This window comes from Protomyctophum parallelum (genome assembly GCF_964188405.1).
Source record: "Protomyctophum parallelum genome assembly, chromosome: 14".
NCBI lineage: Eukaryota > Metazoa > Chordata > Actinopteri > Myctophiformes > Myctophidae > Protomyctophum > Protomyctophum parallelum.
In genome coordinates this window covers 38,352,975-38,371,048 of record NC_139709.1, presented here as the reverse complement: position 1 = coordinate 38,371,048, position 18,074 = coordinate 38,352,975, and the positions used below count along the sequence as shown (strand labels likewise).

Sequence of the window (18,074 nt, the reverse complement as noted above, 5' to 3'; positions counted from 1 at the left end):
ACTAGCTGTAATCGAGATATGGAAACCTGGTTTACTCCAATATACAGGGCATTGCAGTAGTCAAGGAGGGAAGTCATGAAAGCATGAATTACAGTTTCAAACACAGAGCGGGATAGACAAGACTTAACCTTAGATAGCCTCCTAAGCTGGAAGAAGCTCTTTCTTACTACTTCATTTATTTGTTTGTCCATCTTTAGGTCAGAGTCGATTTTGAAACCTAGATTGGTGGCAGTAGGCTTCAAGAAGGGCTCAAGGGGGCCTAAAACACCAGGAGGGGACACATGTGCTTGTGTGGGCCCAAACACCATAACTTCAGTTTTGCTGTCATTGAAGTTTAGGAAGTTTAAAGCCAGCCATGCTTTTACATCCTCGAGGCAAGCAAGGAGTGGTTTCAAAGAGTCAGGATTGTTACGCTTTAGAGGCAAATAAATGTGGCTGTCATCAGCGTAACAATGGAAAGAAACACTGTGTTTCCGAAAAATGGATCCTAGGGGGAGCAGATACAACATGAACAGAATTGGTCCAAGAATAGAGCCCTGTGGCACTCCACAATGGAGGGATGCTGTGGTGGATGTGGCATCCCCTAGCCTAGGGTGACACGGAAACTTCTCCCTGACAAGTAAGATCTAAAGAACTCTAGTGCTGGCCCTTTAATGCCAACCCAGTGCTCCAAACGAGAGAGCAAGATACTGTAATCTACAGTGTCAAATGCCGCGGTAAGATCCAAGAGCACCAGAATGAGAGAGTCACCAGAATCTGTAGCCAAAAAGATGTCATTAATGATTCTTAACAGTGCAGTCTCGGTGCTGTGGAGAGCTTTGTACCCGGACTGGAACACTTCCAGAATGCCATGTGTGTTCAGATGGGGCATCAGTTGGGCCAGGGCACATTTTTCCAAAACTTTGGAATTAAATGGGAGCTTGGAAATAGGCCGAAAGTTGGATAGGACAGAAGGATCAAGGTTGTGCTTTTTAAGCAGTGGCTGTACCACAGCATGTTTAAAAATTGCTGGTACATCACCTGCCAGGCACTGGTTTATGATCAATAGGAGATCCGGCCCTGTAGCACCACTGGTCTCTTTAGCCAGCCGAGGGGGAAGGACGTCTAAGGGGGAGCCAGTTGGTTTTATTTGGGAAATTATTTCCTGTAGCTGAAAAAGGGATACAGGCTCAAAATGGCTCAAAATGTTGGGGCAGGTGACAGCAGTAGAAGGGTCATGTGTCGGAGTAGGGATGCTAGCCCTGATGTGTATGATATGTACACTTTCAGAGTTACAGACCCACAACTCCACAAGCTTGGTCCATTTAGAACCCCCTCAAGGAAACCTGATGGTTTCACCTCACTTTGAGAACTGGTTTAAACCCATGTGCATGCAGTATGTTGCATGAAGAACACTCACAGGGTGATTAATTCATCCGTGTTGCAACAAAAGATTGACAATAGTTAAAGCGGCACTATGCAACTTTTAGTTTATGAATGCAATTTAATTTAGTCCAATCTGTATAGTAGAGTATGTTAAATCAATATAACTTACACATTGGTTGTATTTGGTCTCCCTGATCTTATATTGAGATCGTATTTAGATCGTGCCAAAGATTGTGTTGGATTGGTCTGACAATTATGTCCCTATCCACAGGACATGAATGGTTGCATGAAAATTAACCATTCATGTTCCCTGGACCCCTTGGGGTCGTCAGGGACGTCGACATTCATTAATATAGCATCACAATTTGTTCAACCAATTTAACACTATGCTTATGCCAGTTGAAAATAACAGATCCACAAAGCACTGCAGAAAAATCTTGAAAAAGTTGGAATTAGCAATAATGTTCCCATTCTCTCACAAAATGCCCTCAAATGGGGGTCCCTCCCTGGCCAAATACACATACATTGGTGGATCCTTGACATGAAAATGTTTGAGAACCAAACTTGTTTTTTCTTCTTTTTTATGTAATATAAGGACACTGAATCCCTGTATGTGCTCACATCTTATGCAAGCATGTGTCAGAGGATGGGTGCTCTTTCTGATGTGCAATTGTGTGTGCGTGCGTGCGTAATGACTAGTCATTATAAAACAGCTTGCAACAGAATCTCATTGAAAAATAAATGACCTTACAGACACATCAGCCTCCCCCCATTGCCTCCCCATTGGCTTGCCAAATAGCCAATGGGCAAGAAGTGAAAAGAAGAAAAGAGTTGAGCTGATACATGATGAGCTCTGCTCTACAAGCTGATAAAAAGCGCCTTGAATACATTATTGGGAAGTAACAGTGATAACAAGATTGTAAGATTACCTTTTTCCAGTAACAAGTAGTATAACTAATGTCGTTGCCCTAACAGGGCGACCAGACAGTAATTGCCCAACTTTATTTAAGTAACCCCAAAACGTTTATTATTATTATTCATGTGGGTCAATAAATCATCATCATTGGCCTACTGCACTTGACTTGGCCTATGATGTTTCTCCAGGAAAACACTTGCAACACTTGCAATTTCCCAGAATTGCGCCTTTTTCATTACTATATGTTTTCAGTAATAATATTAGTAATGCTCGTTGACTAAACGTTTTCACTGAATACATAAATAAATAAACAAACTGATGACAAAATGTATAGACAATTCTGTCTCCCACAGATCATGTGGGTGTCGGCCCACTTGAGACTCCTCATTAGGTGCATTAGGAGCACCTGGCCAGTGCTCCTGGAACCTCTATAAAAGAGGGCTTGCCAGCCAGCATTCTTTTTGTCCCTCTCCAGATGACAGCACCTTTTTTGGTTTGTTTCCCTTAGCTGTTTGATTTGCACACTACAACACACCTTCACCATATTAACCAGACATCCACACTGACACCACTGATCTTACTGACTTCCACATATCATACATTCTGAAGCATTCTATATATTAAGTTAATATTAGTTAGTCTTGTAAATAAATTATTGTTATTTTGAACACTGCTACTGCGTCCTCCTCAATTTGTCATGGCCCGATGGGCCGGGTTATGACAAATTCATTGTCAATGTAAGCCAGCGACATGACGTTGCAAAGGCACACCCAGCATGTAGTTCACAGCGGGTTTTTGCATCATTTCAACTGCCTGTGTGAATGCACCATTATGTTGCGTTCACACAGGCAAACGCAACAACGCAGTCTACCATTCATTGTCAATGGAAGCCAGCGACATGACATTGCAAAGACGCAATGATGCATGTAGCTATTCCGTTGCGTCTGCCCGTGAACGCACCATAATAGACCCCCAGGTTTGGTTATAATATTCAAATATGTCTTCCTGTGTATTTTGAGGGGTGCTCCTATCCCCAGCTTTGTGCGTCTGTGTGTATGTACAGTACCATATTTATGATGATTTGATTGGCTGAGCACAGAATGTGATGTATGATGAGAGCGCCCCTTACTTCACACGAAGAAAACCTTTGAGTCAAAAGGCTCAATCGAAATACACCTAATAATCCTGTGTGACTTTAAGCACAAGCATACTTTATGGAAAGGTTTAAGACCCACTTGGAGCCAATATTAGTCCAGGTTGAAGTCATAAAACGGGATCACCACTCCCTCACACCACTAGTGTCTTACCAAATGCTGTATTTATTTTATTTTATATATTTATTTACTCCTTCTTGTTCCCAATTTAGTCGTTATGCCATTTAATTCCATCCCCATTTCAGTGTTGTCACAGCTGTTGTATCCTACTGGCACACCTGGCAGTACAGAGCCTCCACCAGGAGTCCTCCGCCCCAGCCCGTAGGACTATGTGCGGTGACAAATATCCCCACCTAGGCTTCCCTCCCCCAAACACGGATCCATTGTGTTCATAGACACTCAACAAACGGTGGATTTGAACCAGCAGACGCCATGGTTTTGGGCAGGTATGTTACAACTGTACCACCTCCCCGCTCTTGCCAATTCTGTCATGGTTTGACCAGTCACTATCCTTTAGTCTGAAATAGCCAAGCTACTTTTGTGGCTCCCATCACCAGTTCTCTTAACACGTGCACAGATCAGCTCCTTGGACACCCTTTTCCGGTCAGAGGCCAGACCCAGGAAGCACATGAGATCAATAAAGGCGGTGGTGAGATTCAGCTTGTAGCCAAACTCGCTGGTGGAATAGTCATAGGGGAACGTGTGGTGGTAATTGTGGAAGCCTTCCCCCACAGCACTGAACGCGACAAAATAGTTCTCCCTAGGGTTGATGGTGTGGTCGTAAGGACGGTTTCCCCACATGTGAGCTGCGCTGTTGACCAACCAGGTTGCATTGAGCACGAGCGTGTATCTCAGGATTCCAGGGACAAAAAATCCCACAGCCAATGATTCACCCCACAGGTACACGGGTAACAACATGGGGACAAGATAGCACATGATTAACACGGAAAGCCCATAGTGCCTTCTCTGAAACATGACCACTTTGTCTGCCTCGAGGTCAGCAAAGTTAAGCTTGCGTCCTTTCTCGATGACGTCGGGATGCTTGCGGACCAGGAGCCAGCCGACATGAGCAAAGAAGAACCCCCGCATGGCGTTGTGGGGGTCGGCGTCCGTCTCGGAGTACTTGTGGTGAACGCGGTGGTCGCGGCACCACTCGTAGATGTCATTCTGGAAGGCCATGGAGTGAGCGAGAGCGAGGAAAACCTGCAGAGGAAAGGACGCTTTGTAGGACTTGTGGCTCCAGAGCCTGTGAGCTCCGGCCGTGATGCCGAGACCACTGATGAGGAAGCACACAGTGGTCCAGGCGAGGGTTAAGCCCTTTGCGGAAGGGATGCACAACACTCCGTAAAGCGCTGAGATGTGTAAGGCGGATATCAGGATGATGTTTCTCCAAACCAGCTTCATTGGTGGCTTTGGGCCTTGTTTTTCTTCATAGGTGTCATCAAACACATCGCCAGCCAACGACGTATCTGTCACAATGGCGTCTTCGCTCCGTTGCTTGTTCGTGTCGTGGTCCTTGCCACGGTCGGTTCCCATATCTGCTGCATTCACGCCCAAACTCAAACTAGATACGTATGTTCGTGCAACACGGCAAGAACTCTTGAGTTTATTTTTCACCTGCAGCCCTCTCTGGACTTATATACAGCTGCATAGAGGTGACTCATCATGACACATTGATGACATAATGCCTTACCATATTATGGTTGTCAATTCAGATTGAAACCTTCCCAAATATGGAGTCATTTGCGTCAGAGGTAACTATCTATGTCATAGATGGTCACATGCATTGTGATCCAACCAATGCAGTATAGTACCTGTTGTACCCTGTCTGTCTGTTCCTTTTATGCCCATATATGGACATCTCTGTCTGCATGTCTGCCTTTGTCCCTTTTGTTGCTTTTGGCTGAATCGGCGGTTCTGGAAAGCTGTCGGCAGTTCTTGAGATACATGATTAAGAGACGGACATACATACAGTACATACATAGTACTGTGTAGTCGCGCTTGTGACCCCGCTGCCAGACAGAAGACGCCCTTGAACGTGAGACACGCTGCCAGACAGAAGACGCCCTTGAACGTGAGACACGCCCTCGGGCTGGTGTGTGACCATGTCTACGTGCCCAACCTACTTCTCCGCCAGGCCGGGATGATACAGAGAGCACGCCCTAATCAACAATCAACTGCAGCCACTCGCCGCTCGAGCCGCACTACAAAAGCCCAGCTCATTCAGCGTCTGGCACTCACTCACGGAGGCACGCCTTGCTAGAAAACTGTCGGGGTTAAGTTCACCTGCTCCATCTCGTTAATGAACTTCATATACTCACTGTCACTCTCTGTATCACAGGCATTTAGGATGGGACCTGGAAACGTCCGAGGAATCAAGGAAGGACCGGGACCCTACCCATAAGGAAGCCCTATATTAGACTCTGCTGGAGCAGAAGCTCAGCGTAGAGCAACGAAGGAAATAAAAGCCACAGACAAGGTCGGAGAACCTTTATATTATTGCAGCGCACTACCTGGGAGCGCAGCCTGTTTGTTATACTTTTCACAAAGACTTCATCGTTATGCCCTAACTACACTCACCTGCCGGTCCACTGGAGCCCGCCGCCGCACCTAAAAATAACTAACGGAACTCTCTCATCCTCTGCAGTGACAAGGAGACTGTGGAGGACAAGAATCCAATTCTGTTTAATTTGCCTTGTGTTTAAAATGGACTTAAGTTGAGTCTAATCAGACCCTTCAATACATATACAGACAGTACATACAGAGATTCCGTGCATTTATCGTAAGACTCTGGAACGATGCAAATCGGGAACAATGCAAGTTGTGAATGCATGCACCACCCGGTTTTGAAATACCTGTTTGTCTGTGTCCTTTTTATGGCCATATATGGACATCCCTTGATTTCATCAGTATATTCCATTATTTGGCGTGCCCATATATGGGCATAGGCCTATAGTGGAGATCTGGACAACCGGATCGCCTATTGAGTATTTAAGCTGTGACGTAAGCGACTCCTCTAGAGCTATTTCCGGGTCCTAGTATTTGTGTCTCCACATCATATATTTTCTTTGTCATGGACACTTGTACAGTTACATTATTAATTCTACTCGAGATGGAACCATTACCCCTCAATAGCTTCCTTTCTGAAAAATAACGTTATTAAAGATTCACGCGTTCAGATATTGGTGTTTACAATCATGAGAAGCGGACGGGAGCTGCATGGTGCCTATTGGACCCGGATGTAACGTAGGACTACAAAATGACGTCGGACTTAAATATAGCATAATGTATGGACATATCGGTCGGATCAGCAATGCAAGTCGGGAACAATGCAAGTTGGGAATGCATACCCCTAACTGAGAAACATCTTAAAAATCAAGTGTTTATTAACACCACCGGATCTTGAAAAACGTATCCATGCTTTTATTTCGTCCCGTTTGGATTATTGTAATTCATTGTTCACCATCCTGAGTCGTGCCTCAATACACGTCTCCAGCTTGTGCAGAATGCCGCCGCTAGACTATTAACGAATACACACAGAAGGTCACATATTACACCTGTGCTCGCTGCCTTACACTGGCTACCAATAGACTCCAGAATAGTTTTTAAAATTGTATTAATTACTTATAAATCCCTCTTTGGGCTGGGTCCAATATATTTAACGGAGTTACTCCACCCTAAGGTATATACTGTACAAGACAACGTCTTCTGATAAAGGCCTTCTTATCCCAGCTGCTACCAAGCTGAGAACAAAAGCTGATCGAGCCTTCTCATCTATAGCACCTACTCTTTGGAATGATTTTCAGCTTAACTTAAAAAATGCAGAGTCAGTCGATACTTTTAACATGTTGGTGATATCAAATATGTTTTTTGTTGAAAGGCAATCAATGATTAGAGCCCAAGCGTCGGGTAATGTCCGACATTAGCCTACATATGCCTTTATGCGCTGTGTTGAGCTACACACAGGCACATTGCTCAGACAAAATATAATATTAGAGTTCTAGGTTTGGGTTGGCCTTATTAAAACACAGTTGTCATTTTTTTTTAGAAGGTTGAAATCGCTTTGCCAGGTTCCAAGCTGAAATGCTAATGATGTCATTAAGTAGAACAATGACACATCTCCAGGTGGTTTGGAGGTATGAAGACCTTCTGCAGTGGTGGAAAGTACGGGTAACTACGTTACTATTTACTTAAGTAGGTACAAGGATTCTCATTTCGTTTCACTAGATTATTCCCTGAATCGCCAGAATATTTGTTTTTTTAATGGTCGTGGGCGAGGCTAGCAATTCATAGGGGCTGGATCCAGGCTATATTTATCTTAAAAATATCTTTAAAGTGAGGGGCGCTGTTATCATCGTACATCATCATGAATCATCTTATAGTGGCTTATTGTATACTATCTATAGTTAAAGGTATATTCAGTGATTTCACTTAATTCAAATATCACTTATTTTTTTTGTTTTGTTGTGATAATCCTCTCTACTAGTGTGCTGACCATATAAGGAGTTCCTCCCTGTCCCCAGTTAACCCCTGGGGGTAAAAAAACCTTAGGTTTCGTTTTTGACTCTCTATCCTGATTGGACGAAAGGCTGGGTCCCAGGCCAAAAACGAAACCTAAGGTTTTTTGAGTGAAATCACTGAATATACCTTTAAGATAGCACATCTACTGAGGTGAATAATTAATCAGAAATACATAATAATTAAATAATACATATAATTGCTAATATTGATATTTTTGTGCATGGATTGATATAAAAAAGAAAATGTACTTTGCAACTTGTCAACTTTCACTTGTGTAATATTTGACCATGCAGGAGTAACATTATACAGACATGGCATCTGACCTCTTAACACTTCTCTGATCTTTCACTGTAAATTCATGCTTTTTTCCTCCATTGTTGTGCCTGATTTGCCTATGTCTCCACTGATCAAATTGTCAACATTGAGTCTACACTGAATTGCCACCATTGAATTGCCACTCAGGTCTGAAATGACACCATCACACCTGGCAAACAGCCCCTTTTCCCCATGTCAAGGCCACTGCAAATCGGCATTGTTAGGCATGCTGGGCAATGTTTTGTGTTTTGTGTGACATCAGACCAGAGTTCTGGTCAACATAATAATAATAATCTCTCTCGTACATTTTCTCTTATTCCAGTTCGACCTAGAAACAAGGGATCTGCTACTACGGAGTGAGAAAGACGCAAGGACACAGAATACAAAATCATATAGCTCATCGCAGAATCATAGGGCAAAAGACTACAATTGATCCAATCCCTTGGCCTTATATCCTCCTTGGATTTCACTTCACGTTCCTTCAAGGATACATCTTCCAGTCTCACCGTCACAGTCCATGCATAGAAGCAGCTTTGACAACCGATCGCCGCTCCTGGAAGCAGTGGAGACTACTGTGTTATCCTGTCCTGCGGCGTGTACATATGCCTTTACTTCTGAAGACATCCTCATCAAACACATTAAGAAATGCCACAAGGACATCTACTGCCAAGTACAGGGGAATGGACAGATGAACTCAACACCCTGTCAACAAGTAAACAGTGCCTTAACCGGCCAGAAACAAGGAGACACAGACCTACCAAGATCTTACAGTCAAAAGGAACATTGTCAAAAGAAACAGACTTTGACTCAACCAGGAGGACAACTAAAGCAACCTCTGCTAAATAAACAGACTTTAACTCAACCAGAAGACATACAGGAACACCCGCTAGAGAAACGGACTAAGACATTAATTCAACCAGAAGACGTAAAGGTACCTCGTCTAGAGAAACAGACTAAGGCTTTAACTCAACCAGAAGAAGTAAAGAAACCTTGGCTAGAAAAACGGACTAAGACTTTAACTCAACCAGAAGATTATTTTCGGCTCTTTTTGTAAAATTGGCTTATCGTCTCGGGAACAACTCAATGGCCACAAAAAGAGGCACCACAAGAATGCAGAGATCTCCTCCTCAGCAGCCTGTCAGCAAATTACCAAAACCAAACCCATCGGCACACATAGAAACACAGACAAACTAAGAATCCACGATTGTGTGACTGAAGAGATTTTAACTCAACCAGGAGACAGAAAGACACAGTTGATGCCTTACACCGGAAAGGAACCCCACATCTGTAAGCCATGTGACAAGAACGCATCACAGCATATCCGCTCTGGCAGGAAATCTTCCTCTGAAAACCCCCTGGAAGAAAGTAGGTCCCGGTCTCCGAAGACTCCAGGTTCTATCCACTGTCCCGATTGTACATGCAACTGCTTTGAACACAGTTCTTGTTTTATTTTATATTGTGCATTTTTTGTCTTCAGTCAAACTTAGCGGGTGTATCGCTGAGTTCCCACGGAAGTGAACCAACCCCGAAAAGGTTTAGTGCCAGGGATGCCCAGAAGAGATGATTTGTGAAATAAACATTTTAATTATAAAAAATGTTCCAAACAGTTTGCTTAAATTAAAGATCTGTTCTCCCATAACATACGGTCAATTTAAATCTTTGATTGCAGACCTACCCAGTCTGCAACTGCTTTCATGTATTCTCACACGATAAGGAACAATCAAGATGGCTAATGGATCCCATTTATATAGGCTCAATATAGGCACAAACGTTATGCAAAGCTTAGCCAATCACAATGCAAAACAAAGGGATGACTTGTTGGGCTGAGGGGGGGGGGGGGGGTGATGGGTGTTTGTTGGGATGAAGGGGAGGGTTGTTGGGTGTTTGCTGGGCTTAGTATAGGGGATAGGAGCCACCATATAGTAGGAAAGGCGGGTCGGGGGCATGAGGGACAAGAAGGGCTGGAGGGGCAGAAGGCTGAGGGTGAACGAGGGGGGGGTGGTGGAGAGAGTAGAGGCATGGGGCTAAAACAAATTTGTATGGGGTGAGAAAATGGGGGCTTTTGAGGAATGGAGGGAGTGGAGGGCGCCAAACCCGGAATTCTCATTTTAACAGCGATGTATTCTCTAATCCATGTTTTAATCCGATCACATCGTTAGCTACTATTACTAACACCACAACATCAAGTGGGAAACTGGCCGCGGCCATTTTGAAGATGCGCGCGCATCCACTTACATTGTAAGCCCTGTATTCAAAGCTCTGTATCTCAGAAAGGACATTGAGGTGGCCATTTCTGGTGAATACAAGGGTTTTCAACGGGCTGTAGCAGGCGGGCTGACACTCACGGTCGGGTTTTTCTACCACCGACCGAGACAACAACATCCGGGCCTGACATCACACACAGCAGTTTGTCATTGTAACATCCAGTTACGGATATTTGGCTCTTCAAAGTAAGTGTTACGCGCGATAAAACCTTGGCAATACGCTATAATTAATTAATGCTGGTGTGAATTGGGTTGAGTCGGCGACTCGACTGACCTCTTTCTCACCTAGTTGGGTGGTCCCATTTCAAATATGAGCATTTTGGGAGGTTACCATTTTCCTAATCCTAACAGTCTCTTAACTAATAATCACACCTGTGTGAATCATCACATTCCGGCCAATCAGAATTTGCGTCCTCGCCTTTGTCTTCAATGTTTGTGTTACGCAATGTTTGTGTTTACATGAACACTCAAAATTGTCAATTCATTGTCAATGGCATTTAATGTTTGTGTAGGACAAAGTTTGTGCACTGCACATACACCAAAAGCTGGTCATAGGAGGGGCTATCACCCTTCAATAATTCTAGAGATTGCGTCTTCAGAATGTGCTTAAACGGGCCTGGGAATAAAGATGTACATGACGTCACAGGCTTGCAGGAAAACACCCCGGGAATAAAGATGTACAGTGGTTTTCAACCTTTTGGATTTGGTTTCATTTTTCACTCTCAAGAATTAAACATCTATGAGGGTCCGTTTGGTTACCAACTCTCCATCATTTAGCTAGGGACCACCAGGAACCTCCTCAAGTACCACTGGTGGTCACCACTGGTTGAAAACCACTGTACTATAGCAATAGTGGCCTCGCTAATAGATCTCTACTCGGTGGTGATGTATTGACTCACATGATGTCACAGCTTCCTCCCTCCCTCTGTTTGAAGAAACGGTGCAGGGCTCGAGTACGCAGGGAGGCTCTCGTTATGCCCAAACATGGAGATGGCTGGTGTCATTTTGCTGACGTCATAAACGGCTGACATCACCGACTGGCCTCTCTTAGTGGGAATTGCGGACATTCACTCCATGGCCGCGGGTATTTTGAAGCTAGTATATCACGGAGGTGCAGAACAATGACCATGATCAAAGCCCTGTTCAGTTTGTCCTTTGGAAGTGCCCTGGGCCTCACGTTCCTCATGCTGGGCTGCATGTACCACACTTACTGGTCCCTGCTGCTCCTCGTCTTCTACGCCTTGTCGCCGGTCCCGTACTGCATCTCGCAGAGGACGGTGGATCACAACACGGACGTCCCCAGTAACGCATGCAGAGAGCTGGCCATGTTCTTCACCACAGGGATTGTGATCTCCGCCTTCAGCCTGCCCACTGTTTTGGCCAGAGCCGGCATCATCACCTGGGGGTCCTTTGCCCTTCTGCTGACAGGGAACATCGTCATCTTCTTGACCATACTGGGGTTCCTTTACGTCTTGGGCTCCGAGGAGGAAGACCAAATAGTGTTGTAGTTGAGGCCACCTAAAGCGAGTCCAAGTCTAGACCAAGTCTGAGAGGGGGTGAGTCCGAGTCAAGACCGAGTGTGGGAAGGGGTCGAGTCCGAGTCGAGGCGGAGACGAGTCATTCCAAAACCTACACGGGTTCTGTAAGGACGCGCTGTTATTGGTCAGTCGCTGTGATTGACAGCCTAAACCTATCCCTAACCCCCCCATATAGGCACGGCCACCTGTCTGCATTTTGGTTTATAAACAGCGGTTTTGGTTTATAAACACTGTATACTAGTTGTGATTTGTGATCTTACCTGTCCCGATTGTGAATAAAGCAGCAGCATCCGCAGCTCAGCGCAGTCGGTACTCGGGAGAGCCCTCTGCACACTGGCTACTTCTGACTTCCTTCACGTTATTAGCTTACACTCCACCAGAGCTGTGGGAGGCGGGCCACCAGGCTCTGCCAATCTTTGGTCAACTCAACTGTCATTGCATCTCTGTATGTAGGCCTATTTATAATTAAATTTTGCCGACAGCACAGGTGGGCAGCTGTGTGCCCCAAATGCCTCTGGGCCCCAATGCAGTTGCGTTGTCTGCGTCACGCGAGACGAGTTGAATCAGATTTACCGAGACCAGGTACAAAAAGCAATCTTGATCTGAAACACTGCAATTATATTTGACTGGAAAAGCTCAAAATTAGGTTTACTACAGGCTGGTCATTTCTATTATCCCTGGCCTACTACAATGAACTCTTCAAAAAGTATGCATGCATGCATGTTATATCCAAAACTTGACCACAAGAGCAGACAGGCTCTTGTAGCTTCAATTCAATTCAATTAAATTTTATTAAAGTGTCAAATCACAACAAGTTGTCTCAAGACACTTTATTGCAACAATGGTAACGAAAAACTCCCCTTTAGGAAGAAACATCCGGCAGAATCCGACTCTAGGGTGGCGGCCATCTGCCTCGACCGTGTCGGGGGAGAGGGGGGGGGGGGGGTAGAGGGGGAATAGGAAGAAAGAATAGAAGAGAGATAGACAGGGTGGGCTCCGTGGAGGGGCCTGGTCCACATCTGGTCCAGGTTGTGCTCTATGAGGCCGGGTCCATGGTCACACTTCTGATGGGCTCCATGAAGAGGCCTGGTCCAGCTTGGAGCTTGGAGCTTATCGATTCTGGTTCCTAACGGTTCCCTATTTCAGTTTTTGTAGAAATTGTATAAAATAACACACTATAATATCCAGTCTATAAAATATAGGATATAATATTGATGGCCAGCCCATGCACAGACCGGCCTAAATCAATCAAAATAATGAAATCACACGTGTGTGAAGTGAGGGGCGCTCTTCATCGTACATAATCTTGATGTAATATAGACACTTATTTATGCCTATTTGCTTTCCTATTTCCTATGTAAATGATCCATTCATTATCAACAGGAATTTAATGTTTGTGTAGGACAAAAAGAGACACTAAGCCGATTTGCTCAGACACTATATGACGTAAAATTCTCCATTCATTGTCAATGGGAATTTAATGTTTGTGTAGGACGAAGAACACACTAATAGCTGCATAGTGTGCTATATCTGCAAGCAGCAATAACAGGCCAAGCAATTAAAAAAAACTATATGCAATACGCACAATAAGCCATAGAAACATAGAACACTGAAAGAAAGAAGACCATATAATTAAGTGCTATATTGCGTCCAAAACATAGGCTTTCAAACTAATGCAAAATAAACATTCAAAATATTTAATTTATAATGTTTATTTTGGTATAGATTTAACCTAAATTGACCAAAACTTGGTATTTTGACAACAGGGTGATGGCCGTGTTACAAATGGCTGATCGATAGTTCACATTTGCGTGTTTGAACAAACTGATCAGATAATTTATTTGTCCTAATTGTGCAGGGACAGGACTTCAAATCTTTAGCGATCCAGTGAATCAGGTGTTCTGCAGTGCTTTGCTTCTGAAGTGCACTCTCTGCACAAGTCAGCCGGCAGACATTATTATTTTTAATATTATTTGTGTGTCCTTTAAACTCTAATTATACTTAGGCCTACCGTGTGTATTGCTTTGCTGTGGTTTGTTTTGATTTATTATTTACTTGTTGTGACCCTTTTCTTTTTATATGTTGTGTTATCCTGAGTTGTTGTAGGCCTACTGTTGATTTGTGTTATGCTATTAATAATAATGATCTGCCCTGCGTTCTCCAGTGACACTTCAGACGTCACGTCACGTGACATTTAGCCATTAGACAAGCTTATAGCTGAGTATGAGAGACTTTGACGTGCGAGAGACGTTTGCCAATCACCATGCACGCACGCCAGACATGCAGCGCCAATGGTGTTTTAATATCTTTATTTTATATCCAACACACCGCACTTTAAAGGGATTGTGACATAAAAAAAAGGTTTTGGAACTGTTCTTATTTTTTTTATGTTTTCTAATCTCAATTGCACCCAAAAAACATGAACTTTTAACATTCAGTAGATTTTCTGTGATCTGGGGTTTTCTGGCTCAAACAGGTGCTCTGATTTGCCGGCAGTTTGTGATGTAAGATCCTGCAAATCCCATATATGTCAATGGGATTTGCCAGCAGATGTCACTGTTTTCACTGTTTTGCCTGTTTTCATTGTAGCTCAAAAGGCTTCAGGTTTTTTGGTGCATTGAGGTGTATTGAGGTCATAAAACCTAAAAGAAAAAAGAAAAAGATAAATAAATGAAAATGAATGTCATAAAACCTTTAACTGTGCATGTGCCCCCTGCCACATTTGCCACATTCTACATCCACGCGTATCCATCCACGATTAAACCAGGACTGATGTGGCATTTGATGTGAATGTGTGCATGGTGCTCTTAGACCATGAGTTGGGACTGGGATATGCAGCCCTCAGGAAAATAAGCACAGTTTTGGGGATCCCTGGACTAAATCTGAAAACCAGAAAACACAACAAAAAAGTGGCAGGGATGGAATACAATCGAGAAGAAGAAATCTTTCTGTCTGTGTTAATAAATTATAATTTAGAAGGAATTGGATGAAATAATGACCCACCACAAAAAGTGCAGAACCAATAAATTATAATTTAGAAGGAATTGGATGAAATAATGACCCACCACAAAAAGTGCAGAATCAATTTGAGCATTTTTTTTTAATATCGTAAAATCCCATTGTTTTTAGCCGTCTAAAAGATTAGCACTGTACCGTATTGGCTTATTGTAAGCAGAGAACAAAGTACCTTTTCTGTGGGGTGGGGAACAGAACCTTGGGAACATTTGAACATAGGATTGCCATACAACTGCAGGGCTTAAAGTTCTCAGTCCTGGGGACTGATTTCAGTAGCCTGGTTAATAAACCAGCCGTTTAACCAGACTATGATTTCAGTCCTGAGGATCTCATGGGTCATTTAATGAGATCAGTGCAGATTTGCAAAAAGAAATCAGTCTTTGGATTGTTTTTTACTTTAAGCCCTGCAACTGTAGAAGACGGACAGACGGCCATCAAGTTGTCGCTTGATCCGTATAAAAATATAATAAGAGAAATGACAGCTCAAAATCTGACCTACGCGGACATTTCCACTTATTAAGTAAAGTACAGATTATGTGTCACATGTCAGTTCTATCAGTTCACAGCACCTATCATTGAGCAAGCTATCTATTCTAAATTTAAGAAAAGCTGTCCTTAGCACAGAGCAAGACTGCTGCTAGCTTAGGCAGCAGTCTTGGCCATCTCAAAACGATGTACGGCAACTGCTTTTCTAGTGTTTTTTTATTATGTTTCAGTGAATATTTATAAGCAATTTATGTTTTAGTGAACCTTTATAAGCATAAAGGTGGACACAAAAGTACTCCTATTACTAAGTAAACACAGCACTGCACTGTTTAATCTACAAATTGCAATTTTGTTTGCAATCATTACTTTGTTTTAAACATTCCCACTGTTAAATCTGAAATGGACTACCTTTCAGTACTCTGTCCCACATATGTGGAACTACAATCAGTTTTAAAATGGGAGAATTTATTTTCACAGTTTGTGAAAACGCTCTGTTTGCACAAATGTCTGTTTATTGTCTTGTTTAATGTTATGCTATATTTACTGTAATCATGGGAAATATAGACCAATTGCTCTCAGTCTCCGGTAAAAAATAATGCTGCTTACTAAGTTAACATCAATCAAGTAGGCCTATATCCATATATTATCGCAATAAAATACCCAGAAAATGTATTATTATTGAATTTCTGCTTCTATGTCTTGGTGGCATCGCGACCCATGATGGACTTCTTAGTGTTTCTCTCAGGTTTTAAAATAATTAGATAACACTTTGGTCCAAACAGTGCCCCTAAAAGGCCGAAACTAGATGCTAAAATAGCAAATACCTCCACTACATCTGCATATTTTCCTGGAGAGCTGATATATGCTGGGATGAAGGCTGTCCACACGGCACAGAAGATCAACATGCTGAAAGTGATTAACTTGGCTTCATTGAAGTTATCTGGAAGATTCCTTGCTGCGCCTCGGGTCTGCCTACGCTCCCAGGCAGTGTAAAATACCCGGTAACCTGAGACCTCTCGTGGCTTATTGCTTAATTTTACACCCTCTGGCTATTCAACATAAATAAGAATTAGCGGTGCTGTTGAGCATGGCGGTCGGCGCCCAAGCGGCCAGTGAGGCGCTCCAACGTTGAAGCACTGGGCCCTAGTGGTAAGAGGAAGGACTGCAGGCGGACCCGTGGATTCATGACGAGGAAACCCCGTGCAGCTTTGTGCAGCTGGGCTTTAACATTGAGCGCTCGGTTGCACTTCCGCATTTCGAAAATTGAAAAAAGGCGGAAGTAGACGGGTGCTTCAAAACGCCACTGAGCAACTTCCATCAGTCTCTATCCTTTTAATACTCTATGTCGGCGCCCCCTTTCATGACGACGGCAGGCCCAGAAGATAATTCCCCATTCATTTTTCCCATATCATTTCAAAATGTATTTATTTAAAGACTAAGCCTAAGCCTCGGACAAAGCCAACTCTTGTTGCGACAAATCATGACAATAAACACAATTGTTTGGGCCGATCAAATGGGCACTTTTGTTTTAGTTTTTCTTCTTTCTAATTATTTGATCGGCCCAAAACATTGTGTTTATTGTCATGATTTGTCACAACAAGAATTGGCTTTGTCTGAGGCTTAAATTATTTTAATAAATACTTTATGAAACGTCTATGCGAAAAATGAATGGGGAATTATCTTTAGCCTGTCGTCGTGAAAGGGGGCCATGACTGCGATGCTCTACCGCAATTCATTTTGGGCCACGCCTCTTTTTAGCTTAGATTGACTGGCCTATAAACCATGGAAGAGTGGAGGATTACGGTTGTTGTTATCTAGTTAAAGTGGCTGAGGTGTGAGGGAAAAACAAGTGTGAAGCCTAAGGCATCTTCATCTCCACAGCTCCGCTCCCACATGACCAAATTACAGTCCCTTAGCTGAGTGTCACAATCTAACAGGCAGCTCCAGCTCCACAAACACACAGACTAAACCCCAGGCATACGATCAGTGTTGCCAGATTATGTGAGAGAAATAAACAGCCATGGGGTCCATGGAAACAAGCCCAAAAGAAGCGACTAGGCTATTTTAAAATACCGATCTACATGCAATTAAGCTCATGCACAGTAGCCTATGATATGATTTTACTGTCACAGTAATGGCCGTTGTACAGTATCTGTTTATGTCAAACTGGCCTGTTCGAAACTATACAATTAATTATAGAACTACTTGGAGGAACGCCAGCTAGTCACTATAGTTTTATAAGCAACTAGAAGCATTCATTTGAAAACATTTTGGTTTGATTATTTATTTAATTCCTCATGTTTGTAAATGATTAAAAAGTCAGTAGATATTTTTCTCATGAACAGCAAAGAGAGATTGGATTTGTTACTTTTGTCATGAAAATAAACACAGGAAACACTATTACCGTACAAAAATTAATAAAGAAAGAAAATAAACAAAAAATAATATGTGAGAAAATATTGTAGGAAAAAAAGGTTTTAGGAAACAGTATGGCAATATT

The 18,074-nt window shown here is 43.1% G+C and overlaps 2 protein-coding genes across 2 annotated transcripts; one reads left to right on the top strand and one right to left on the bottom strand.

The window, feature by feature from the left end:
* Nucleotides 1-3,948: 3,948 nt before the first annotated feature.
* On the bottom strand, nt 3,949-4,971 carry LOC310871306 (acyl-CoA desaturase-like; the record flags this gene model as incomplete). Its single annotated transcript, XM_083782792.1, has 1 exon — nt 3,949-4,971. One exon carries the CDS (start codon nt 4,969-4,971, stop codon nt 3,949-3,951), a length of 1,023 nt encoding a protein of 340 aa, XP_083638918.1.
* A 6,685-nt stretch (nt 4,972-11,656) lies between these two features.
* LOC310871305 (leptin receptor overlapping transcript-like 1) lies at nt 11,657-12,043 on the top strand (the record flags this gene model as incomplete). The annotated part of the gene is made up of 1 exon (XM_083782791.1): nt 11,657-12,043. One exon carries the CDS (start codon nt 11,657-11,659, stop codon nt 12,041-12,043), a length of 387 nt encoding a protein of 128 aa, XP_083638917.1.
* Nucleotides 12,044-18,074: the final 6,031 nt, after the last annotated feature.